The sequence below is a fragment of the Peromyscus maniculatus genome, chromosome 15 (assembly GCF_049852395.1).
Source record: "Peromyscus maniculatus bairdii isolate BWxNUB_F1_BW_parent chromosome 15, HU_Pman_BW_mat_3.1, whole genome shotgun sequence".
NCBI classification, from domain to species: Eukaryota; Metazoa; Chordata; class Mammalia; order Rodentia; family Cricetidae; genus Peromyscus; species Peromyscus maniculatus.
In genome coordinates this window covers 44,328,243-44,354,924 of record NC_134866.1, presented here as the reverse complement: position 1 = coordinate 44,354,924, position 26,682 = coordinate 44,328,243, and the positions used below count along the sequence as shown (strand labels likewise).

Sequence of the window (26,682 nt, the reverse complement as noted above, 5' to 3'; positions counted from 1 at the left end):
GTAGCCCCCACAGCTGTCCCCATCCCAACCTCCTTAACCTGAGAATATTTGCAAGTCAAATGAGCATTTTCAAGTATGATTAAGAATTCTTGAGAAAGGAGGCTCATGAAGTGTCAACCAATAAGCAATGTCAGCTATAAATTACAAAAGAACTTCATCTGGGGTCTTAGCATAACAGATACTATTCCGGTTTTAATACAAAATGCCCCCTAATGTGTTCATGTATTTGAACACTCAGCTCCAGACTACTAGTATCATTTGGGAAAGTTACAGAACCTTTATAAAACGGAGACTTGCCAGGCAGTGGTGGCACATGCCTTTAATCCCAGCACTTGGGAGGCAGAGGCAGGTGGATGTCTGTGAGTTTGAGGCCAGTCTGGTCTACAGAGTGAGTTCCAGGACATCCAGGATTAAGCAGAGAAACCCTATCTTAAAAAACAAACAAGCAAACAAGACAAACTACAATTTGAGGAAAATGGACTGACTCTTTTTGGGAGGTGGAGTGAGAACTGTCCTGACATACATAGTCCAGCCCCCCTAATAGCTGGTATTACAGGCCTGTGCCATCAGGCCCAGTGGAAAAAAAATGTATTAATTAAAAATAAATAAAAACAAGAGGTCTAAAGAAATGGCTCAGTGTTTAAGAACACCTGATACTCTTTCAGAAGATCTGGGTTTGGTTAACTCACCTGTAACTCCAGTACAAGGCCATCTAACACTCTTCTGGCTTCTGTGTCCACCGGGCATGAATGTGGTACACATACAGACATGCAGGCAGAACATTTATACCCATAAATAAAAAGGGAGAAACTCATTAAGCCACTGTGAAATGTTATCTTCTGGACATAACATACTGATCATACTCACAAATTCACAGCAACTATGGTTGCCTGTGCAGGATCAAGCTAGCAAGGTCAACAGCAGGCGGCACTAATTAGACTCAGTGGAGGAGGAAAAGGGGACTAGGTGTAGATGGGGTGGAGAAAAAATGAAGGTGGGAAGCAGATGTGTTGAGGGAATCAAGGGAAGGGTGAGAGAGGAGACAGGGGTGGGCATGATCTAGATACATTGTATACCTGTGTAAAATGGTCAAAGACTGCATAAAAGGTCCTCTTTTTCAAAAGAGATAAGCCAGGTGTGGCAGCACACTTTGCCTTCCCAGCACAGAGGAGGCAAAGGCAAATAGACCTCAAGTTCAATGCCAACTTAGTCTGTATAGCAAGTTCCAGGCAGCTCTAGGACAGCAAAAGCTATCCAGAGAGACCCTGGGAAGAGGGAGAGAAAGGGAGGTAGGAGGACGGGGCAGAGAGAAACTGTTTAACATGGTAGGTGAGATGGCTTAGCAGTCAAAGCAAAAGCTTGAAAACCTTGTCTGCTCACCAGAAAAAAGGGAGAGGGAAAGAACTGAGTACCCAAGGTGTCCTCAGGCCTTCACACATGCACTATGGACTGTGTAACCTCCCCACCCAACACACACACACACACACACACACACACACACACACACACACACACACACACAGCACACACCATACACATATACCATAATAATGTTCTTTAAATATACATTTTTTTCCCTTCTCACAGAGTCACTTTGTAGCCCTGGCTGGTCTTGAACTCACAAAGATCCACCTTCCCCTCTGGTGTGTTGAGATTAAAGGTACTGGAAACGATGTCTGACAAACAAGTATTTTTAATAAATGTTCTACTGGGCTTTTTTTATTTTAATGTCTTTGAGATAGTATCTCACAATATTGCATGGGCAGATCTTCAACTCCTGGGCTTAAGTAATCTTTCCACTTAATGAAAACTGAAGGCCGGGTGTGGTGGCACATGCCTGCAATTTCAGTAGTTGATGGGTGCAGGATCAAGGCTGGCTCAGCTACATAGTAAGCCTGAAGCCAACATGGGCTGCATAAAACCCGTCTCAAGTAAAAAAGTACAACAGAAGAGTGGCCATATCATAAGTGCACTTGATGGAAACCTCTACACCAGATTTTCAATCACAGAACTGTAATTCTTCCAACCTTTCCTTTCAGGTGCTTTGGTGAACTTCAGGGCCACATTGCCCTGAACTGCCATCCCTATGACAAGCAGTTCTCTGAATGTAGTCATCCACTGCTATTCCATGAGGGGAAGATACCAAAATCCAGAGCCTCAGGTCCCTTATATAATCGTATAACCTACATACATCCTCCCAAACATTTAACAAACACTCTACATACCTCTTATACCAATACAGCGTGAATATCATATAAATTGTCATACTGTATTATTTAAATAATGGTAAGAAAGAAGATTGTGTGTATTCTGATAGTCACATTTTTTTCAGATATTTTCAATTCATGGTTGGTTGAGTCTGTGCATGTAAAACATGCAGCTAGAGAAGGCTGACTATACTGATCATCAGGGGACTGAATGATCTGAAAGTCAATATGCCTGTAGCATGTTCTCAAGTTTGTCCAATTCCAAACAGTACCAGGGACAAGGACCCACATTATCCTATTCCTGTGAGTCCCGTGTAAATAGTTTCCTTCACTCTTTTAATTTGAAGTTCATGAACCCACAAACTGACATGTGTATTTTGTAAGAAGCATAACAAAAAGTAACCTCAATGGAAAATGCAAAAATGCCCTGACCATTCTAAATGAGATAAATATCTACTCTCAAAAGAAAAGCAGTCATAGAGGAGTAAAATAGCAAATGGTTGGGAAGACAAGCCCAAGGTAGCTCAAGAACCCTGCCAAGTACAGAACTCTCTCCTCTTAGCCAGGACACTAACTGCAATGGTACAAGTCGCTAAGTTTTCCTGAGTAATAAGAAATGAACAAATATGGTACACTTGTCAAGAAATGTATTGTGTAACTATCTCATAATGAATAGGGCCATTTTAACTTGTATCAAAGTGAAAAAGGTGGGGATAAAATTCATATAATTTATTGTATAGTGTAGAAAGTCTTATTAATACATAGAAATAGCAACCTAAGTCTAAAGTGTGCTCAAAATAATAATGCATCCAGTAGTCTTTCTGGGACATTTTTGCAACATTATGCCACTTGAGGGCACCAGAGATCCATGCTGTCAATGTAACTTTTTTGTTTTTTTCCAAATTCTGCTGGACACAGCACACAACTGTAATCCTGACACCTGGCAGATGGAAGCCAAGAGAGGTCAAGGTTATCCTTGACTACTTATCAAGTTTGAGGACAGCCTAAGCAGCATGAGGCAGAACAACTGATGGAGGGAGGGAGAGGGAGAGAGGGAGAGGGAGGGAGAGAGAGGGAGGGAGAGAGAGAGAGGAGTTTGTTCGTGAAGAGTTCACACACTTTCAGTGAACACTGTTATTTTATGGACAAAAAGTAAATTTTTTTGCTAGTTTTTCAAGACAAGGTCTCCTGTGTAACTATCTGTCCTGGAGCTCATTATGCAGACCAGACTGGCCTCAACCTCATGAGAGACCCACCTGTCTCTACTCTCAAGTGTTGAGATTAAAGGTGTGCACCACTATTGTGCACATAATTGTATGGTGGTGGTGGTGGTGATGTCATTGTGGAAAGGTATTACTGATGGGCTGCCTTGGCCAACTTTTTTTTTTTTTTTTTATAATCCCAAGCTAGCCTTAAACTCACTATAACCAAGGATGACCATGGACTTTTTGAGCCTCCTGCTTCACCTCAAGAGCTAGGACTATAAGACTGTACTATGGATTGAACCCAGGGCTTTATACAACAGTTACGTCAACTCCTAGTTTAGTACTTTCCTCCATGGTTAACATGCTCCTCTAGATTTTACATAAAGTACAAAGGACGTGATTTCAAGTTTTCCTTCCTTATTCATGACACAGTTTTAAGCAAGAGTACAGACTTTGAAATGAAGGTACTCAAAGATAAATTGAAGGTCCATTGAGTCTGGCATTCCAGTTTTAACATCTGATGACTCCTTGCAGTATGTGGCTCACCAACCTTATTCTTCCCTTTTTCTATAGGTTCTCATGTAACCAAGGCTGGTCTCTATCTCCCAAATGCTGGGATCAGAGTCCACCACACCTGTCTAGTTCCACCACTCTCATTCCCTTATACCTTTTCCGAACACCATGAATCTCCTGAACCCAAAAGCTCTGTTAGATGCCTTTGCAGACACTTGTTTTGCTTACAAGTTCCACTCTTGCACCCCTTAATAAAACATTATTCACTTATTAAGCCCCAGGATGCTGTAAGATTGTCAACTATTTTCCCATTACTTTACACTACCTGATGCTGTGACTGAGAATATTTATCTATTACTTTCCTTGAATATAAAAATTCATACAACTTCCAGGGTGGAAGGTGTAATCTATGTTTTTGTATCCCCAGCCATGAATACTATTTTATTCCCTATAAAACATCTACTGCTGAGAAGCCAAGAAATTATCTCGAAGCAGGGTGTGGTGGCATATGCCCTTAAATCCCAGCACTCTAGATGCAGAGGCAGGCAGATTTCTATGAGCTCAAGGCCAGCCTAGTCTACGTAGAGTTCAGGCTAGCCAGAGCTACATGGTAAGACTCTGTCTTAAAACAAAATAAAAATCTCCCTTATGGAGAATGAGAAGGTCTGTGCTTTAAAACTGCCCCCCCACACACACACACATTCCACCAGCTTTCCCATTTTCTCAGTAAATCTTCATTTATGTTATGCTAAGTTTCACTAATTTAGGATAATTATTTTATCTTTTGTAAATACAGCATTACAGATGCTTTATAAACAAGGAAAGGTTTCCTTATAATGCTTAAGGAAGGCTAAAAAAAGCACAAGTAATGGTGTAAAGACAAAAAACACCTAAATTTGATGTTTCTAGAGGCCTACACTGTAATCCAACAAGGAGCAGCAGCCCACTGCCCACAGTTAAGACACTCCACTGAACTGACACACAATTCCAGCTGCTTTGCTGATACAATGGCACAGTTGAACACATGCAACAGAGATCAGACTTGAGGAAAGCTAATAAACCCAAATAAACACCTTTCTACCTCACCATGTTAGCTCATTAAATGAACTCCTCTACTTAGTCATTGATGAGTTTCCCCTTCCTTTAGAAATGGCATTAAGGTACTGGGCATAGTGGCATACAGCTTGTAACTTCAATACTTTAAACGCTAAGGCAAGAGGGTAGCTAGAAGTTCAAAGTCATTCTGAGCGACAGAATGAGTTCAAAGCCAGTTATGGGTTACTGTGCTAAAAAATAAATAAAAACTTTAAAATCCGGGCGCCTGGAGAGATGACTAAGGTTAAGAGTGCTATTCCTGCGGAGAACTTGAGCTAGGTTCCCAGCACCCACCACAGGCAGCTCACAACCACCTGTAGCTCAAGCTCCAGGGGATCTGAAACAGTCTCCTGGTCTCTGCAGACACCCACATGATATGAGCATGCATATACTCATACACATAAACACATGCACACACAGAAAGACAAGCAGTACATGTTGCCTAAGAAACAGCACACTAGAATCTAAGTTGTTTTTTCATTTTTTAAATTATACAGTAAGCCTACAACCTAATTTTCTCAAAGTATAGATGTCACCTTTAACCTGGTAAGCTTAAGGTACCAAAATACCCATTATAAGTATATTCTCCAGCTCATTACCCTTATACCTTTAGCATTCCAGAACGCAATAAACCTTCAAAGGAAGGAGTTGGCAAGCCAAACCAAACTTACCTTATTTCTACAAAGTTTGAAATGGTATGACTAACAGAAATAGCTTCAAGTATCTGCCAAGTACGGAAGCCTAACCTTCCAATTCTTTCACACTCACACACTCAGTTTTACCACTGAAGTCCAATGATCACACTTTGTCAAAATGGTCAATCTTTTTAAAGGCTGAATAAAATTAAACTGCCAGCTTACAACTGAGCATAATGGCAACTAAAGAAACAAAAATGACAGCTATTTTAACTTAACTGGGAACTCAGATAATTCATGGCATTACAACACTGCCTGTTTAAAAAGTAATCTTAAATGTAGAAAAACAAGACTGTAAAACAACAGCTTTGGTGGTGCACACCTCGAAGGGAAAGGGCAGGTGGATCTGCGTGAGTTCGAGGCCAGTCTGGTCTACAGAGCAAGTTCCAGGACAGCCAAGGTACACAGAGAAACCCTGTCTCCAAACAAACAGAACTTATGAACTGTTTACTATGGCTTAGGAGTCAAGCCAAGTGTGTGAAATTATTCTTCTTATTCTCACAATAACCCACGTGGAAGTGAGATTCATGTCTACAGTGAGGTATCTGTATTAAAGTCACAACTCTTAAGGGGCAAAGCTTCAACTAGGTGGACTTCTGACACCTTGTATGTCCTTAATTTAGGAGTCCTAGTTAAATCAACAGCTCAGGCCACAACCATCTAATACAAGTTCTGAGCGGGGGTGACACAACCCTTACCTGTCCTTTTAAGCTAGTCAGTCCACCACCAACATGCAGACAGTTTTGAGACCCACTACTCAAGTATTCTCACATATCGTAGCAGTTAGGGACCTGCTGTATGCAAGCACCACACCAACGTCCTAACAGACCTAATGCTTCCATACTCCAACCACCTGCCTGATTGTTTCTACAGAATACAACTCCACAGTGGATCACATAGCCACAGTGGGTACCTACAGAAGAGCTACAAAGACTGGGAAACAGTAGAGGGAGGGGGCTCATAGGGCCCCTACCCTTCCCTGAGTAATTAAAACATACCCGCCGGGCAGTGGTGGCGCACGCCTTTAATCCCAGCACTGGGGAGGCAGAGCCAGGTGGATCTTGGTGAGTTCGAGGCCAGCCTGGTCTACAGAGCGAAATCTAGGACAGGCACAAAGCTGCACAGAGAAACCCTGTCTCAAAAAAAAAGACTCTAAATTAAAATTAAGGGTTGACAGGGGAACAAGAAACACTTCTCCAGTGCTGCAGTCACTGGTAGGGTGGCCACAGTAAACAATAAAAAACTCACTGGGTCACCAAAAAACCACATCCAGAACAAAACTCAACAAAATTCCCACAAGAAAAGAGAGGGAGGGAAGGAGGGAAGGACAGAGGGAGGGGGGGGGGAAGGGGGAGGGAGGGAGGAAGAGAGAAAGAAAAAGAGAAAGAGGGAGAGAAAAGAAAGGAAGAGAGAAAAAGAAAGATAAAGAGAGAGAGACGGAAGGAAGGAAGGAAGGAAGGAAGGAAGGAAGGAAGGAAGGAAGGAAGGAAGGAAGGAAGGAAGGAAGGAAGGAAGGAAGGAAGGAAGGAAGGACCAGGTGGAAGTCGACAGATGTTATTTGGAAAGTGAGACTAACAAGACTAGGGGAGGGGATAAAAGAAGGGGGAGACAATATGGCCAAAATATTGTTAATGAAAGAAATGTCATAATAAAACTGTCTAATGTATTGCAATAAAAGACATTGAATATCACAAAATATTCTAAGTGTTTAAGTTATACCCAGCTAATAAACCAGTTATAAAATCTGTCTAACTAGGCTCAGTACTGAACTATACATTCCCAAATACTAAACTAAGGTTAAAAACGATCCAAGCTCTGCTTGGAAACCATCTCTATGGTTAAATCCGTCTTCAGCCTTACCTCGGGAAACATGGTAAGCAGGAAGGAGAAATGAGGCCTCTGCACCACTTGGGTCTTTACAAATTTTGCTGCTGCTTGAAAAGTCCTCTGCCCGTTGCCTTCCCAGTTACCTTATGAATTCAGGAAATCCTAACTTCCCAAAAGTCAAGCATCCAGTTTCTAACTGCTGATACTTTGAATTTCCATAAATCTATCAAACTCAAATAAACAAAGTGTCAACCCAAACATAACCAGATTGGTTTATGATACCAATTTTATGTTAAAATTTAGGCTGCTGGGAGGTTGTGGTTTTTAAACTTTATTTCTTTTGACTATTGATAGTTTATTATATAAACATTCATTTAAAATTAGGGATATGCCAAGTGATTTTTTTGTGACTTAAAACTGGCTTCCAACATCAGAATTTCTTTGGATGTTCCATAATTTCTTCAAAACTTCATAAAAGCAGTTAAGATATAATTTAGGTTGGGCGGTGGTGGCACACGCCTTTAATCCCAGCACTCAGGAGGCAGAGGCAGGCGGGTCTTTGTGAGTTCAAGGCCAGCCTGGTCTATAGAGCGAAATCCGGGAAAGGCCCAAAAGCTACACAGAGAAACCCTGTCTCAAAAAACCAAAAACATAATTTAGTCAGAAATTAGGAAACTAAGCTAAAATTGACAACTGAGTTGCTTAAAGTGAGATCTGTATTATTTTCAAATAAAATTAGTTTTTGGATGAATTTAGTATACTTATGGAAATTATATTCATTCTAAATCATCTTAAATTCAAACAAGATACATTTTGATAAGCCATTTTAAATCATTACCATAAGATTTCCCTCATTAGTTACAACTGATACAAGAAATGTGGGAATGAGGAGTCAAAGAACTTACAAAAAATAAGTCCCAAGAATTTTGGGGCAGTGTATTAATGGTTCACTACCTTGGTTGTGGTGACTATATACAGTTTTGGCAATGTATACCTCAACAAAATACTTGTTTAAATACTTGCTGTGCAAAAAATGGAATGAGTTTCGAGTATTCAAACTGTGCCCCTCAACAACCACAAGCTAATTCTGTTCAATAATTGCACACTAGACCTGCAACTGAACCAAACCAATCTGCATTTGTAGACTCTCCTTTCAATATGATCCAAACTTTTATTAGGAGCCCATTCTTTAGATAGCCAAGTTAAAACTGTGCTAGCTTTAAACATGTGTGTCTATTTCCTTAATAACCAAATGTGTTTATGCCATCACTTGATGGCTAGAACTACATTGCTTTAACTCACCATATTTATAAAATAGTAATTCTATTAAAGTATAACATTAGCTAAATGCTATCTAGATTCCAATCAAGGCAAAAAAAAAAAACCTGCCTGAATATAGATACCCCAAAACAATTTTTCATTATCCTAGTATGCAAATAATAGCACAATCCAAAGACACTCAATTTTATACTGCCAGCTGTCGTTTGATCCCTTAGGTATTTTTGTGGCTGACACAAGTTAACTTTTCCCATTTAGATTGAATTGTGGCAATTTTCCAAATTAAAAAAAAAAGCCACTTTTAAACCTCTATTTAATGCTTTGTTAATACTTAGCCTCAAAAACTTTATGGAGGTAAAAATGTTGGGTTTTCTGGTTTAATTTATCCATTACCCCAGGTCTCAGTGGGAACCAAAACAAGAAAAAATAAATAAAACAAGATTCTGTGAAAGCTGGAGACGGATACAAAAATATATAAAACATTGTAGCCTTCTAAGAAAGCAAAAAGACCAGTCTGGCGTAACACTTCTGGTCTAAGACTACTCTCTTTACAATAAGAATATACTGGGGCTAGAGAGATGGTATAGTGGTTAAACTAAAGAGTGCATACTCCTCTTGCATAGGACCCAAGTTCAATAACTGGACCCACACCAATATCAGGCAGCTTACAACTGCCTGTGACTTCAGCTCCAGAGGATCTGACACCCTTCTGTCCTCCTCATATGCAGACATACACACATACACATAAAAAAATAAATAAAAATATTTTTAAAAATAGAATATACCAATATGAATGGGGTTGGGATAGAGCAACAAAAGCAACTGAGGGAAAAACAAAGCTTAAAAATTGATTACAAATATACAGAACCAAAATAGTCTAATACACCATCAAAACAGAAATGATTCCAAATTTTCCTTGCAAATGAAAATAGTCAAGATTCATTCAATAGCTTTGTGAATTGGTAAAAATTTAAGCTTTTTCTAACCTCAAAGAAATTACATTTTTTTAATGAAGAAAAGTATAAAGTTAAGACATTAATACAGCATGTTGCACTTGGAGACCGGTACCTTGAACACTACAGAGAACAACAATATTCTGAAAATCCAGTTTATTTTCCATGTTGTGGACAGATCCAGTCAGTGTGATCAGGTTTTCTGCATGTGTAATAATTTATCAAAATAAGTTTTCCCACAAGTCTTCCAATCAGCTATGAAAATCCTGATCTGACAATACACCAAATAAAGAAAGCTCTTGACAAGCACCTCCTAAAGCTCGAAGAACGCCTGGAAGAACACCTGGCACGTCTCCTCTCTCCCATCCACTGCGCTACAAAGGGCTAAAGAGCAATTTGTTTTGAAAGGTGACTTAGTACAAGACTTCAGTTCGAGAAGTTAATGTTTTAGTGCACTTTGCTCCAGTTTTAGCCAACATGCTATGTTTTCCTTTTTGCTGTTTTGTTTTGTTTTAGGGGGAAGTGGGGCAAGAAGGTGCACAAAGTAGAGTTGAAGGTCTCCACTGTTGGAAGAAGGTATGACTCTGCAAGCAAAACTGTAAGCTGCCTTTGACCTTAAGACCTGAACATTTTAAGACAGAAGCTTTGCAAAACATTACACAATTTTTTATTATTAAATGAGAAAATCTCATTTGTTACATCGTCACATTGCTAGTCAGAGAAATGCTGCAGTGATGAAGAGAGTCAATGTTGGATCAACCAAAGTCCTCATTTCTACAACATTCATTTACAAAGAAATAATGTTCAACACAGCCCAACACAACATTCTTGGTTTTCTTCATATTGAAGTCCCCCAAAAAAATCATCTTCTAATGGGGTAGTTCACTACATAAATTATAGTTCTTCGTTTTTACAATTCACCCCAAACGGCATGAGAGATGGATCACACTAAAATGTCTAAAGCTGTTAGGAAATCCTTCACACATCGTCGTCATCTGACGTGTCACTGCTACTTGTCTCTGTGTCGTCATTCTCAAGTGTGGGTTTGAAAGTGCTGTTTTTCCAGGGTCCAAACTTGAAGTCACAGATCAGGCCATTTTTCAAAATACCATTTTTCCTCAGCCCATTCTTCTGTAACTAAAATGTCAAAAACAAGCAAGTTAATTTTGCCCCAAGAGTTAATACTACAAGCATAACCATGAAGTTTATTCATAATCATGAAATAATTAAATTAAATTTTCATTGAAAATTCCAGATATAATTATATCATGCCCCCTAAATAAGCTATTTCAATAGTCATGGGTAATTGACCATATTCTAACATGATGTTTTCTAATAGAATCAACCTAAACCTATTCTTAGTTGGGCACAGTGGCCTATCTGTTAATCCCAACACCTGAGAGGCAGGAAGATCTTAAAGTCAAGGTGAACCCTAAGCTACACAGGAGTTCTAAGCCAGTATGGCTACAGAGCAAGACCTTGTTATAATAAGAAAAGAAATGGAAAAATAAAATCTACTGTTTGGGAACAAACATTTAGCACCACCCCCAAACCACTATGGGGGGTGGGGGGGAAGGGGGGAGTAGAAAGATCTTTTAAGTACCAAGAGCAGAAGTGACTCAAAACTGTCACACTAAGGTATCATGCTGTGGATGAGTTACAATTTCCTCAGTTATGATAAAAGATAAGTTAGATATAAAACCTTAGACTCACAAATATAAGACAGACAGGATATCTTCTTTAATATTGTAACTGTAATTCTTGCTTGATAATTTTGTTATATGTAATTTTACTATGTTAAAGTTAAAACCTTCCTTTTTGAATAAAAAAAGAAAAAGGGGAAGTGCTGTGGATGATTGATTGATTAATAAAACAGATTAGCCAGTAGCCAGGCAGGAAGTATAGGCAGGACTAGCAAAGAGGAGAATTCTAGAACAGGAAGGCTGGGGTAGAGGAGAAAGTGCCAGCTGCCACCATGAGAAGATGTTAAGGTACCGGTAAGTCACTAGCCACGTGGCAACTTATAGATTAATAGAAATGGGTTAATTTAAGATATAAGAACTAGATAACAAGAAGCCTGCTGCGGCCATACAGTTTATAAGCAATGTTTACTCTGTGTGTTGACTCGATTGGGTCTGAGCAGCTAAGGAACTGGTGGGTGAGAGAGATCTGTCCTGACAGTGGGCCAGGCAGGACTCTAGCTCCAGTATCAAACCTTCCCAAACTTCTGTTGTTTTACATAAACACTGCAATAAGTATACTTGCAGGTGCGACTAAGGCATATAATCCGTAACCATTAAACCAATCTCTTTATTATCAGGACCTAAATTAAAAAGGCCAGCCAGGCAGTGGTGGCGCACGCCTTTAATCCCAGCACTCGGGAGGCAGAGGCAGGCAGATCTCTGAGTTCGAGGCCAGCCTGGTCTCCAAAGCGAGTTCCAGGAAAGGCGCAAAGCTACACAGAGAAACCCTGTCTCGAAAAAAACAAAACAAAACAAAACAAAACAAAACAAAACAAAACAAACAAACAAAAAAACCCTGGACTTATTCAGGAGCAACAAAGTGGCCGGGCGTTGGTGGCGCACACCTTTAATCCCAGCACTCGGGAGGCAGAGCCAGGCGGATCTCTGTGAGTTCGAGGCCAGCCTGGGCTACCAAGTGAGTTCCAGGAAAGGCGCAAAGCTACACAGAGAAACCCTGTCTCAAAAAACCAAAAAAAAAAAAAAAAAAAAAAAGGCCGGCAGGTGGTTTTATTCACGCTTTGTAAAATAAGTAAAGTGAAGTATACAAAATAAGAGTCCTATACTTAAGCACCCAAAATTAAGATACAAGAAAAAAGCCTCAATACCCAAAATAAGAAATAAAAAATAAAGATTAAGCCAGGCAGTTGTGGCGCACGCCTTTAATCCCAGGGCAGAGGCAGACAGGTCTCTGTGAGTTCAAGGCCAGACTGGTCTACAAAGCTAGTTCCAGGACAGTCAGGGCTGCAGAGAGAAATCCTGTTTTGAAAAACAAAAACAAACGAACAAAAAAAGTAAAGATTAATAATAATAATAACAATAATAATGATAAACCTGAGTCAAAAACATTACCTCTCAAAATGGGGGAAATAGACACCCCAATTAAAAATAACATAAAACTATAAAACTAATGACAATATATACTCTTATTAACTCAAGACCTTTTGAATTTCTCATGAAAACCATGAGGCTAATGTTTATGTGCATCTCTAAATGTTAAGTTTGCAGAGATCAAATTAAACTAAATAAGTTAATATTTAGAACTGTCTATAGGTTTTACAGATGAGGGTTCTTTATGAGAATTTCTATTCAAATCCAAAGAGCTATAGCTAATGTTAAATACACAACACACACGTACATACATAGTGGCTTAAGCTTTAAGTTTCCCTTCCCATTTCTGTCTTAGCATGTTTTCTATCTTGATTTAATTTTGATGCTCACCTCCCATCAGTTTAAACAGTGTCATCATCTTTACCTCAGAAAAATCCCACGTCCATCTCTAATGTTCCCAGCTACCTGACATTTACAAGCATGTCTGGTCCCTCTCAGAAAAAAAATGCTTCTCTATTCATCCAAGTTCTCTTCTTACTTCACCGAGTTTATGAGCCAATATAACCTCATTTTGTCACAGCTTAAAATCATCTGTGAACAACTTCAATGAAAATGAATCTAAATAAGTATGGTGGCATAAACGTGTGTGTGTGGGGGGGGGTATAGGTCCACGTCAAGTGTCTTCTTCAAATGGTCTCCATTTATTTGCTTATGATTGTTGTTTACTCAAACAAGGGTCTATAGTTAAACCTGGAGTTCTGCTTGTAACACGTGGGAAGCAAAGGAATGAGGACTGGGAATTCAAGGCCAACCTGAACTACAAAGTCCCATAGCTGAATGGGCTATATATCAAGACCTTCAATTAATCATATCTAGTAATCATATCTAGTAATCAAGCCATCCATTCACCTCAGCTAGCCAACAATTCTATCTTTTCTGTGTGTTACCGGTTCGTGTGCATGTGTGTGCACATGCTGATATATGTATCAATCAACGGACATGGAGGGTGGGGGTGGGGGGGGTCAACGCCAGGTGTCTTCCTCAATTTCTATTTTTAAAGGGCCCATCTCTGACCTTGGAGTTCTGCTTCCTATTATCCAGCACTGAGATTACAGGAACACACTGCTTATGTCTGGCTTTTCTTTCTATAAAGGTGCAAGAGATCAGCTCTTCATGTTTACACGGCAAATACTTTACCAAGGAAGCCATCGCATTCCAAATCTATGTCTTTATTCCTTAAGTTTTCCATAAGCCTGTGCATCACCCAGTAACATCTACCTTGACATTTTAAAGTTTCTTCTTAAAAATCAGTTCCTCTCTCCTTCTACACTACTTATAATAAATATACTATCATTACATTCAGGTATTTCAAAATCCTCATGATTGTAGTTCAGATCTTTTATTCTTAGAACCACCTTACCTAACATTTCTCCAGTGTAGGCTGCAATCCTAATTGCTGCAATATATTCCCAACTTATCAGCCTGATTCCACTCTTAAGAACCACACTCACAGGAGGCAGAGCCAGACAGATCTCTGTGAGTTCGAGGCCCAGCCTGAACTACAGAGCGAGATCCAGGACAGGCACCAAAACTACACAGAGAAACCCTGTCTTGAATCCCCCCCCAAAGAAAAAACCTTACACTGTATCCTTTATAAGTGTACCTATCTTACCAAAACTTCTAATGAGCCTAATAACGACACAAACAAACTCCTGACATGACATTTAAAGCCCTTCATATTCTGATTCCAGTGTATCTTTCTTCAACATACCCTTTACCATGATTAAAGGTAAGTAGAGTAAGTAATTCAGCTGAACTCAGGCTCAAATTCTAATTGCTCAATTCATTAACTGTTATAGAAGCTCTAATTTTCTCATGTATTGGGTAGTATTAATAAACCTACTTCACACAAGGGCTTAAGAAAGCACTTAACATGGTACCTAGTGGAAATTACGAGCTAAAGTTAACAATACATTGTGAAGTCACACTTTAAAGCTTTCCACCCAATTCTCTTTCTGCTTCTACGAGCCCTAGCAAAATCTTACTTTTGCCTGTTTACAATTTGTTCCAACAATGTAATTCTTTGATCTTATCTGTCAAAGGCCAATTCAAATCCACGTCCTTAATTAAATTAAATTTTCCGAAGTCACTGACCACTGGGGAGTAAATTCTATGAGGAAAATTACTGATTTTGCATTTCTCTATCACCCTACTCATTCGCTCTTTGATCCTCACCTGCAACATTTAGACTATTATCACAATCTGCTTTACATGGGAGTTTATACTCTCACTAAACTGTATGCTAGAGAAAGGAGTTCAACTCTGGATAGTGAAGCATATCTAAACACTCAGTACATGTTTGTTACAGAGGAGAGTTTAAAAGCAGAATCATTAAGCTCCAACTCTGTTACCAGGTACAATGCAAACCCTTTTAAAAACATCTTTAATGATCTTTTTTGGGTACCTAAATATCAAATGTTTTATATAACACTTAATATAAATATATCAATGCCTTCATCATTAGTTCAGAAAATACAGACTTTATATATATCATTAGTTTCCTATTCACAGCGTACAAAATAATTAATAATTAATACCTTTGTGGCAGTTAGGTACTTTATTATCAATAAGGTTTTAGCTACATGCCTCAGTCATCACATGACTTTAAAGTCTTGGTAATATAATATTCTGTTTTCCTTGGAATACTATTCATAGCAATGGTGCTAAGTATATTTTGAATGGTACCTTTCTTTAAACTCAAAATAAATCATTCAAGCTGGGGAAAGCTTAGTGGTAGAGCACTTGCTTAGTAGCACATACTCCAGAAAAACTAATTCCTAAGGACAGAAAGCGGATTGGTAAATGAATGCCAGTTAGAATTAGATATAATAAAGACTGAATACAAGGGCAAATGAAAAAATCTGGATGGAGAGAAAACTATTCATCTGGATTATGATCAGTTTATACTACTGAGTAAAAAAAGCTCTCAACTATTTAAAGTGAAATTCTGTATAAAAACTATGCACATGCCTAACCAAAAAAAATTAGACTTTCAAAACTACTATTATCTATGGTCATCAATTTCACAATCATGTTAAAAACCAGGTTCATTAAGAACTTCTGAATTTAAAAAAAATTAGTTAGTTGGAAAGAAGTAAGAAATAGCAAAATTATCTGTTTGCAAAAGACGAAATTCCAACACCAACAATGCCCTCGCCCCTCACAACCAAAAACTATTGTGAATTTAATATACACCAAGGTTACAGTATATAAAAATCAACATGAAAGATCAGCTGATTCTAAGACAATGAATACTGATAACAAATGACTCAAAAAGAATTGTTTAGAAAACAATTCCATTCAGTCCCAGCGGCGGCCCACAGAGGTAGACAGGCCCGGCGGCAGAGACAAGCAGACGCAGGTAGGCCTGCGGCGGGGGCCGGTGGAGGTAGACGGGCCCAGCGGCGGCAGCTGACAGGGATATTCAGACCCAGCGGCAGCCGGCAGAGACATTCAGGCCCAGCGGCGGCCCACAGAAGTAGACGGGCCCAGCGGCGGCCCGCTGAGGTAAACGGGCCCGGCGGCAGCGGCCGACAGGGACATTCGGGCCCGGCAGCAGCCGGCAGAGACATTCAGGCCCAGCGGCGGCCCACAGAGGTAGACAGGCCCGGCGGCAGAGACAAGCAGACGCAGGTAGGCCTGCGGCGGCGGCCCGCGGAGGTAGACGGGCCCAGCAGCAGCCCGCTGAGGTAGACGGGCCCAGCAGCGACAGCCTACAGGGATATTCAGGCCCGGAGGCAGCCGGCAGAGACATTCAGGCCCAGCGGCGGCCCACAGAGGTAGACAGGCCCGGCGGCAGAGACAAGCAGACGCAGGTAGGCCTGCGGCGGTGGCCCGCGGGGGTAGACGGGCCCAGCAGCAGCCCGCTGAGGTAGACGGGCCCAGCGGCGGCAGCCGACAGAGATATTCAGGCCCGGCGGCAGCCGGCAGAGACATTCAGGCCCAGCGGCGGTCCACAGAGGTGGACAGGCCCGGCGGCGAAGACAGGCAGACGCAGGTAGGCCTGTGGCGGCGGCCTGTGGAGGAAGACGGGCCCAGCGGCAGCCCGCTGAGGTAGACGTGCAGCGGCCGACAGGGACATTCAGGCCCGGTGGCGGCCCCCAGAGGCAGACAGACCCAGCGGCAGCTGACAGGGACATACAGGCCCGGCGGCGGACCGCAGAGGTAAACAGGCCCAGGGACGGAGACAAGCAGACACAGCTTGGAACAGGGACGCCCCTAACCCCAACATCTGGGGAAGAAGCTATCTCCGTGGGTCAGAACCAGAACGAATCTGAACACTCCGTCTGAGGACAACCCAGGGCCCAGCTGCTGATCCTGTGAAACCCAACAACTTGGAGGTGTTGGTGAGACTACCCTGCTCAGCTGAAACCCATCTGGGAGAGGATTCAGATGCCTACAGTTTAAAGTCTGAAGAAACAAGATCAGCTGAGGAGTTGACAAATGAACAAAAAGTGACCTGAGAACACAGAAGAAGGCACTACCCAGACACCAAACCAGATCACCAGAATCATAAGTATATAATTCACCGATCGAAATCAGCTGCCCCTGAAGAAATAGCCCAAAAGCACCAATTTAACCAAGAACCCCTACTAAACCAAGACTAAAAATTAGAACAAGAGAGGCACTCTCAGACACAGACACCACCTGCACCTCACAGAGGAAGAGATGAGTAGGCGCCAGTGCAAAAATACAGGCAACAACATAAAGACCTATATGGCAACATCAGAACCTAGTGATTCTACACCTGCAAGACCTAAACATACCATGACAGAAGAAACAGAAGAAATCAACCCTAAAAATGACATTAAGAAGATGATAGAGGCCCTTAAAGAAGAAATAAAACATTCCCTCAATGAGGAAATAAAAACTTTCCTTAAAGAGGAATTGAAAAACTACCTTAAAGAGGAAATAAAAACTTTCCTTAAAGAGGAAATAAAAAACTCCCTTAAAGAAATGGAAGAAAAAACGAACAAAAAATGGGAAGAAATCAAAGAAAGCCAAGAAAAAGCAATTAAACAGATGAAAGAAACATTCCAAGATCTGAAAAATGAATTTGAGACAATAAAGAAAACACATGCTGAGGGAATGCTGGAAATAGAAATCCTGACAAAACGAACAGGAACTACAGAAACAAGCATAACCAACCGATTGCAAGAGATGGAACAGAGAATCTCTGACACTGAAGACACGATAGAGAAAATAGATTCGTCAGTCAAAGAAAACAATAAAGACAAAAAAGTCCTAACACAAAACGTCCAGGAAATTTGGGACACCATGAAAAGACCAAACCTAAGAATAATAGGGATAGAAGAAGGAGAAGAATACCAACTCAAAGGCACAGAAAATATATTCAACAAAATCATAGAAGAAAACTTTCCTAACCTAAAGAAAGAAATACCTATGAAGATACAAGAAGCTTACAGAACACCGAATAGGCTGGATCCAAAAAAAAAGTCCCCTCGCCACATAATAATCAAAACACTAAACACACAGAATAAAGAAAAAATATTAAGAGCTGCAAAGGAAAAGGACCAAGTAACATATAAAGGCAAACCCATCAGAATAACACCAGACTACTCAATAGAGACTATGAAAGATAGAAGATCATGGACAAACCTCATGCAGACACTAAGAGACCATGGATGCCAACCCAGACTATTATACCCAGCAAAACTCTTAATCACCATAGGCGGAGTAAACAAAATATTCCAGGATAAAACCAGATTTAATCAATACCTGTCCACAAACCCAGCCCTACAGAAAGCACTAGAAGGGAAAACAATTCCATTGCTGGGCAGCGGTGGCACACACCTTTAGTCCCATAAGGCAGAGGCATGCAGTCCGAGGCCAGCTTGGCCTACAGAGCAGGTCCCAGAACAACCAGAGCTGTTACAATGACAAACCCTGTCTTGAAATCCCTCCCCACAAAAGAAAGGGGGGGGGAGAGTAGGGAGGGAAGGAGGGAGGGAGGGAGAGAGAGGAGGGAGGGAGGGAGGGAGGGAGGGAGGGAGGGAGGGAGGGAGGGAGGGAGGGAGGGAGGGAGGGAGGGAGGGAGGGAGGGAGGGAAAACTTCATTTATACAATGTAAAGAGTTTTAAAGTCTGATATACTTCCACACCAATGGAAAAACATCCATCTCATGCTCATGGTTTAGAAGATTTAATATTGCTGAGATGCTAATATTACTCCCAAATGACTTACAGATTCAATGCAATCACATTTGAAATAACAATGGTATTTTTTTGAGAAAAAAAGAAAACCCACTATTTCAGTAAAAAAGAGAAAGGCGGACAAGAGAGGGTAAGGGGTGGGTGAGGGCTATGATCAAATTCACTACATACATTTATAAAATCTTACAATGAAACCATTATTAGTTTGTGCATTAGTATACATTAATATAAAAGGCTTTAGGATAAAGACAAAAGAAAATTCCCTACTAAATTTTACATGGAATATGTAAAGACACCACAAAACAACCTTTTAGAACAAAGTTGGAGGGCCATACTTCCTGACTCTCAAAACTTACCACAAAAACACAGTAATCAAAGTGGTGCAGGGCTGTGGAGTCTGTCTAGCCAGCACTGCCTGGCAATCCCCAGCACTGCATTAACTAGGTAGGTCTATCATTTAGTCTAGCGTAGCTGAGAAACCTGGCTAGAGGGAAGGGTGGCCAGTGCTAAAGACTCTGTCTTAAAGGGGCTCTTAAACTGACACCGACCCAAGAAATGGAGAGCCCCGAAAGAACCCCCTGTGTATATATATGTTCAGCTAGGGTACTTGTTATTTATCTGTTTATTTTAAATTTTTTATTACATTTAGAGTGAGAGTATGAGTGCATGCATAGGTCCACAATGCTTAAGAGCTAGTTTGGTTCTCTCCAAAGGGGCCTGAGGACCAAATTCAAAGTTATCCTTAAGTTTCTCTCTCTTGTCTGCTGGGTCACATTAACCCAAAAAGTAATTTAATATCCACATGAAGTTGGACCTTTACTCTACATTATTAAAGACAGAAAAATCTAAACACTGAGATCTAAAACCTACCATCTGTCCTGCCTGCAAGAAGTGCTGGGGAAATGGTGGTGAAAACTTGTGCGAGTGGCGAATCCATAACTGGTCCTCCTTGAGGCCCGTGCCACAAGAGGGAGCTCATGCCTGACCTTGCCTAGACAGCCAGGAACCAGAGGCACAAGAGCCCAGAGACCCAATTAGAACCAAACACAACTGGCAAGAAAGAAAGAAAGAGAGAGAGACAGAGAGACAGAGACAGAGAGAGAGAGAGAGGGGGGGGGAGGGAGAGAGAGGGAAAGAAAGAAAGAAAGAAAGAAAGAAAGAAAGAAAGAAAGAAAGAAAGAAAGAAAGAAAGAAAGAAAGAAAGAAAGAAAGAAAGAAAGAAAGAAAGAAAGAAAGAAAGAAAGAAAGAAAGAAAGAAAGAAAGAAAGAGAGAAAGAGAGAGAGAGAGAGAGAAAGAGAGAGAGAAAGAGAGAGAGAAAGAGAGAAAGAAAGAGAGAAAGAGAAAGAAAGAAAGAAAGAGAGAGAGAGAGAGAGAGAGAGAGAGAGAGAGAGAGAGAGAAAGAAAAAGAAAGAATAATTCCTAATGATACTCTGCTGTACTCATAGATCAGTGCTACCCCAACTGTCAAATGGGTGTCAGATGCAAAGACCCACAGCCAAACATTAGGTAGAGCCAGGGGAACCCAGCAAAAGAAGCGAAGGAAGGACTGTAGGAGCCAGAAAGGACGAGGACACTGCAAGAACGCAGCACATGCAGCACACACTCAACTAATAAGCAAGGCTCATCAGGGCTCACAGAAACACACACAGAGACAAAATAGGTCTCTGCATGTATATATCTTAGAGTTGTTGTACTGACTCTTTTGCCTATGCTTGGGATTGGGACCCTTTTCCTCCAACTGTGATGAGGATTTGTGCCGTCTTATTTGTTAGGCCATGTTCAGTGGGAGCCCTGCAGGAACACGTTCATTCATGTTTCTCTCTCTCTCTCTCTCTGGAAACAGGAGGAATTGATCTGGGGAAAAGGGGAGGGACTGGAAAGAGGAGAAACTGTGGTTGGGATGTAATGTATTAGAGAAGAATAAAACAGTGTGTGTGTGTTTATGGACAAGGATGGAAGGGAGTGGGGAGATGGCTCAGTGATATAACACTTGCAGCATTAACATGGGTTATTAGCCCTGGCTATGATCTCCAGCATGTAGTGAAGAGGGAGCACAAAGGATTTGAACAGATATTTACTCCCAAAGAAGCTATATAAATGGCTATTAAGACTATAAAAAGATGATCAAACTTCATTAACTGTAGTGGAATGAGAATAATACCCACACAGAGCCTACACCATTTCCACTTCTTTCTCCATTCCTCTCCCCTCCCCTCCCCCTCCCCCTGACTCCTACTTTAGGATTTAAGCTCTGAGTTACAGTTTCGGTGCAGCCATCCATGCCTGTCTGTCACCATGCTCCCCACTATACTGATCATGGACTCTAACCCCGGGAAACTGTAAGTCCCAAATAAACTCTCCCTTCTATGCATGCCCTTGGTCATGGTGTCTTAGCACAGCAATAGAAAAGTAACTAAGACACAAATGATTGGAGAAATGCAAATCAAAAACACTGAGTTAACAACTTATACTATATAAGAGATAAGATACAAACAGAAAATAACGAGTATCAACAATAATGTAGAGACACTGGAGCGCTTCTTGTATATATACTGTTGGCAGGAAATGTAAAATGATATATCCCCTGGGAAAACAGTAGTCTTGCTAAAACCTTCTTTAAATTACATTTATTTATAAAGACTTATTTTCACAGCATGTGCATATGTAGCATGTTTGTGCACCATGTACACACCTAGTACCCAGAGGTCAAAAGAGGTAATGGAACCCCGTTACTGCCATGTGAGTATTTGGAACTTAACATGGGTCTTCTCCAAGAAGACCTTGACACTGAACTGTATCTCCAGACCCCACCTATATTCATCAAGGAATATGTGGGGAAACACATGTGATAGAGGACAATACATAGGCTCAGTTCTCTCCTATCCTGTGGGTCCTGGGAATCCAACTCAGGTCATCAGGCTGTATCTAGCACCTTTAACCACCGTCATCTCGCAAGTCCTAAAAATTTTGTTTTTTTAGGTTTTTGTTTTGTTTTGTTTTGTTTTTATTCAGCCAAGGGCAGGGCTTCCATGGATATCAACCAAACATGCATATTGAGTTGCAGTATTAAGGCTGGACAAGGCAACCCAGTAAGAGAAATAGAGTCCGAAAGGAAAAAGAAAGCATCTTCAACAAATGGTGCTGGTCTAACTGGATGCCTACATGTAGAAGAATGCAAATATCTATCACCTTGAACAAAACTCAAGTGCAAGTGAATAAAAGACCGCAACATAAATCAAGACACACTGAACCAATAGAAGAGAAAGTAAGGAATAGTTTTGAACACATTGGCACAGGAAACAACTTCCTAAATAGCACACCAATAGTGCAGGCACTAAGAACAACAGTTAATAAATGGGACATCATGAAACTGAAAAGCTTCTTTCTGTAAGGCAAAGGACACCATCACTAGGACAAAACAGAAGCCTACGGAACGGGAAAAGATCTTCACAAACTCCACATCTGACAGAAGGCTAATTTTCAAAATATGTAAAGAACTCAAGAAACTAGTCATCAACAAACCAAATAACCCAATTCTCTAAACAGAGAAATCTCAAATGGCCAAGAAACACTTAATGAAATATTCAGTATTCTTAGACATCAGGGAAATGCAGATCAAATTGGCTCAGATTCCACCTTACACCTGTCAGAATGGCTATGATTAAAGAAAAAAAAAAAGTGACAGTTCATGCTGTCCTGGATGGGAAGCAAGGGGAACAAGAGGGACAGTCTTCCATTGCTGGTATAAGTGCAAACTTGTACAGGGACTTTGGAAACCAATATAGCAATTTCTCAGAAGACGAGGAATAGAACTACATATTAAAAACAGTTTACTCTTCTTTCCATTTTTTTTTAAAGGAAAAAACTTCCACTTTTTGACAGCTAAGAAAAGACTGAAAGAGAACTAACCATTTTGATTTGTTGGGCAAGTGTACTGTACATGAAGCAGTAACTTTAAAATTTCTGCTTCTTTTAAGGACACATGTTATAATAAACTGTTGGATATTTTTTTAATTGCACTCCTTAAATATTTCTGTTAATTCTATTTGCACATCTTTCAACTTTTATCTATTACACATCAAGGTGGTATCGACTTCATACAATTTTTCAAAGTCTCAAAGATTATATTAGCACTCATGAACCCTGAATAGTATTTAACATGCTAGTCATATTTTACAGAGGAAGAATTAGGGTCATTTAAGTAAAACAATTTGCTTACTTCATAGCTATACCAGCTATTCCACTCTTGGGCATATACCCAAAGGCTGCTCCATCATACCATAAGGACACCTGCTCAACTATATTCAAAGCTGTGTGAGGGTTTTGGATCCTCTAGGAATGGAGTTATAAGCTGTTGTGAGCTGCCATGTGGGTGCTGGGAATTGAAACCAGGTCCTCTGGAGGAGCAGCCAATGCTCTTAACTGCTAAGCAACCTCCCAGCACCCCATCATGTGAATTTTTACGATCAAAGTCAGGTTGTCAGGTTTGGTGTTAAATGCATTGATTGACCTGCTGAGTTATCACCTGGGGCCAACTTTTTTTCAGTAGCAGTTCTACTGTAGACACACAAAATGAAATCAAGAACTTCTACATTCAGACCGGGCGGTGGTGGTGCACGCCTTTAATCCCAGCGCTCGGGAGGCAGAGGCAGGCGGATCTCTGTGAGTTCAAGGCCAGCCTGGGCTACCAAGTGAGTCCCAGGAAAGGCTCAAAGCTACACAGAGAAACCGTGTCTCAAAAAATCAAAAAAGAACTTCTACATTCATTTTCATACCAGCAATATTCATAGTAGCCAGAAGGTAAAAGAAACCCAAGTGTCTATTAACAGATGAATGAATAAACAATATACGATACATGCAAATAATGGAATACTACTCAGCCTCATCCCAGGAAGTGCTACATATACAAACCTTGAGGGTATAATGCCAGGAGAAATAAGACCATCACAAAAATACAAACAGTATATGGTTACACTGATATGAGGCATGGGAAACTATCATGTTCATACAGACAGAAAGCAGAATAGTAGTTTCCAGGACTAGAGGAACAGAAAGTTACCATTTGTGGTACTGGGTTAGTGTTTAGAATACAAAAGAAAAAAAAAAAAAAAAAAGAAAAGAAAAGAAAATTGTGGAAATGGAGGGTGGTAATGGTTGTCAAACAGTATGAATGCAAGACACTGAGCTGAATGTAGGGGTAGGGGAGATGGTTAAATTAGTAAATTTTATGTGGTATGTTTTTAAGCAAATTTTAGAAGTACAATGAGGAAAATACTAAATTCACTTTGACCAGAACTATTTTTTAAATCTATAATAGATTTAGAAAAATAACTTTTTGATGCTCTATCAAATGTCTCCCAGTCCTCTTTCAGAAAGGAAAGTATACAGACCTAAAACAAGATTGTTTAGAATATTAAATATTCTTTTTGGGAAGGATCAGAGGCGAAGTTAATTAAAACTTGTCACCCATGTCAAATCAATAACCAAATTAAACGTCTAGATAAGAAAAAAATTGTAAGTATTTTGTTTGCCTAGACACTGTACACACAGTAAGTCACTGCAGATTTGTCTCAAAGGAAATTCTGGCCTATGGTATGATGGCTAATAAATTCCTAAATAAATAAAACTATTAGGCTGCCCCCACCACCATGGTGTTTACTTATAATTTGGTTGTTCTACTTAAGGAAGGGCTGTTTTAAGAGTGAATCTAAAAGGCTTAGGTTTCCTTACCTGTTCACTAATAACTTGGAATTCTCTCATTTCATCCTCAGTTAAGGGAGCACATGTTTCATCATTTTCACTGTCTTCCTGCCAGCCCATCTCCTTTAATAATCTGAAAAGAAGAAAAGTGATTTTAATTTAGAGCTTCACCTGGGTAATGCAATTGTTCCCTTAATACTATGTACAAGAAAACACGATTCACAGTCTGCTACACAGTCCCCAAGATACAAAAGGACTTCTGGGTTTATTTTCTTAAAAATGAGTAATTGAGCAAGCAAACCATATTTAGTAGTAAATAAGAATGAATTGCTTGACTGCTTAATCTTCAGGGTCAAGGTTCTCTATGCTGGAAACTTCCAGTAGGAGAGTCAAAAATAAAAAATGGCAAACCCTTGTACTATTTAATGATAACGCCATTTTTTCTTTTTCAATACCACCACAATCCAACATATTCTCAACTGCTCATTAGATTTTCTACTTGGAAAAGAAAGGCTGCAGAAGCATGCCCTATCTTGCATTTTACAATTTATCTTCTACCAATGTCTTGGGTGTATGACATTCACTATCCTCAGTACACAATTCATTCTAAAAAGAGGGATTATGTTCGACAATAACAGAAAAATTATTTTTCAAAGTTATCAATCTGGAACTATATAATGAAAAATAAAAGTTTACACTTTTCAATGTTTTTTTTAAAGAAAATACTTCCATTTTTAGGATAACAGAGCTAAGAAAAGACTAACAGAGAACTAGCCATTTTGATTTGTTGGACAAGCGTGCTGCACATAAAGCAGTAACTGTGAAGCTTCTGTGTTTTTTAAGGACACTTAAAAAGGTATTTTTAATTGTACTCCTTAAATATTTGTTATTTCTATTTGGACATCTTTCAACTTGTATCTATTACATATCATGGTGTTATCAATTTCACACATTTTTTCAAAGTCTCAAAGAATATATTAGTACTCAAGAGATATGAATAGTATCTAACATGCTACTCATATTTTACAAAAAAAGAATTAGGGTCACTTAAGTACAATTTGCTTACTTCACAGCAAAGAAAAAGAATTTTAGTATTCTGCCTCCAGAATTAGTATGTTCCACACTGAACTATTGCCTCAAAACCAATACAGTCGAGTCAGCATTAATTATTTCTTTGATTTCTATTCACCTCTTTTCTGATACACTGTCTTGACTATAACATAGATGGCTGCCCTTAAAAATGGCATTTCTACTTAACCTAATCATTCAATATCACCTAATCCAAAGCTCATAAACTAAGACTAATAGAACTTACTGCTTTTGCTATGACCATTTTTCCTTCTTTTACTTATAAGAATGGAAAAACATTTGTGATGCCCTGTGCTCAATCAACAAAACTAAAAGAAATGGAGAAGGGAACAAGTATTCTTAACTCTCCAGCTGGATTATTTAATACATGATTATTTAATACAAAAGAATTATCTCTAGAAACTATTGTTCATTACTGGTAAATGCATCCACTATAAGCATATGTACTTATACATCCACTATAAGTTATATGTACTTATGAACTGCAAATAAAGTTAAGTGAAAACCAAAGCTATGATATCTTTTTTCACATATGAAATCACATTTTCATAAAGAAATTAAACCTGAAGTCTACAAGTAAACTAAAAGAAATCTAAATGTAACTTTGTAAGCTTAGAGAAAAGAATGTTTTATGGGCTTAAGGTATAGGACTCAGTGGTTGAAAGCTTGTCTAGCAGGACAGGTTCAATCCCCAACTCCCCCACAAACAAAAGGAGGTTAAGAATAACCATAATTTATTTGTTCTAGGATTAGATTTCCTAAATTTAAATGTTAACTACACAATTTACTGATTTTGAGACACTGAATAATCAACA

The 26,682-nt window shown here is 39.8% G+C and overlaps 1 protein-coding gene across 22 annotated transcripts in view; it reads right to left on the bottom strand.

Annotated features, from left to right (window-relative positions):
- Nucleotides 1-10,417: 10,417 nt before the first annotated feature.
- The window catches only part of Gpbp1 (GC-rich promoter binding protein 1), a 77,674-nt gene continuing 61,409 nt past the window's right edge, over nt 10,418-26,682 (bottom strand). For all 22 annotated transcript variants that reach the window (XM_006981666.4, XM_076551903.1, XM_006981664.4 and 19 more), the window contains 2 exons: nt 24,809-24,911; nt 10,418-10,910 (listed from right to left, as the gene is read on the bottom strand). In XM_006981666.4, the coding sequence (XP_006981728.1) occupies nt 10,752-10,910; nt 24,809-24,911 (262 nt within the window). In that variant the 3' untranslated portion in view covers nt 10,418-10,751. The remainder of the gene's footprint in view (nt 10,911-24,808; nt 24,912-26,682) is intronic.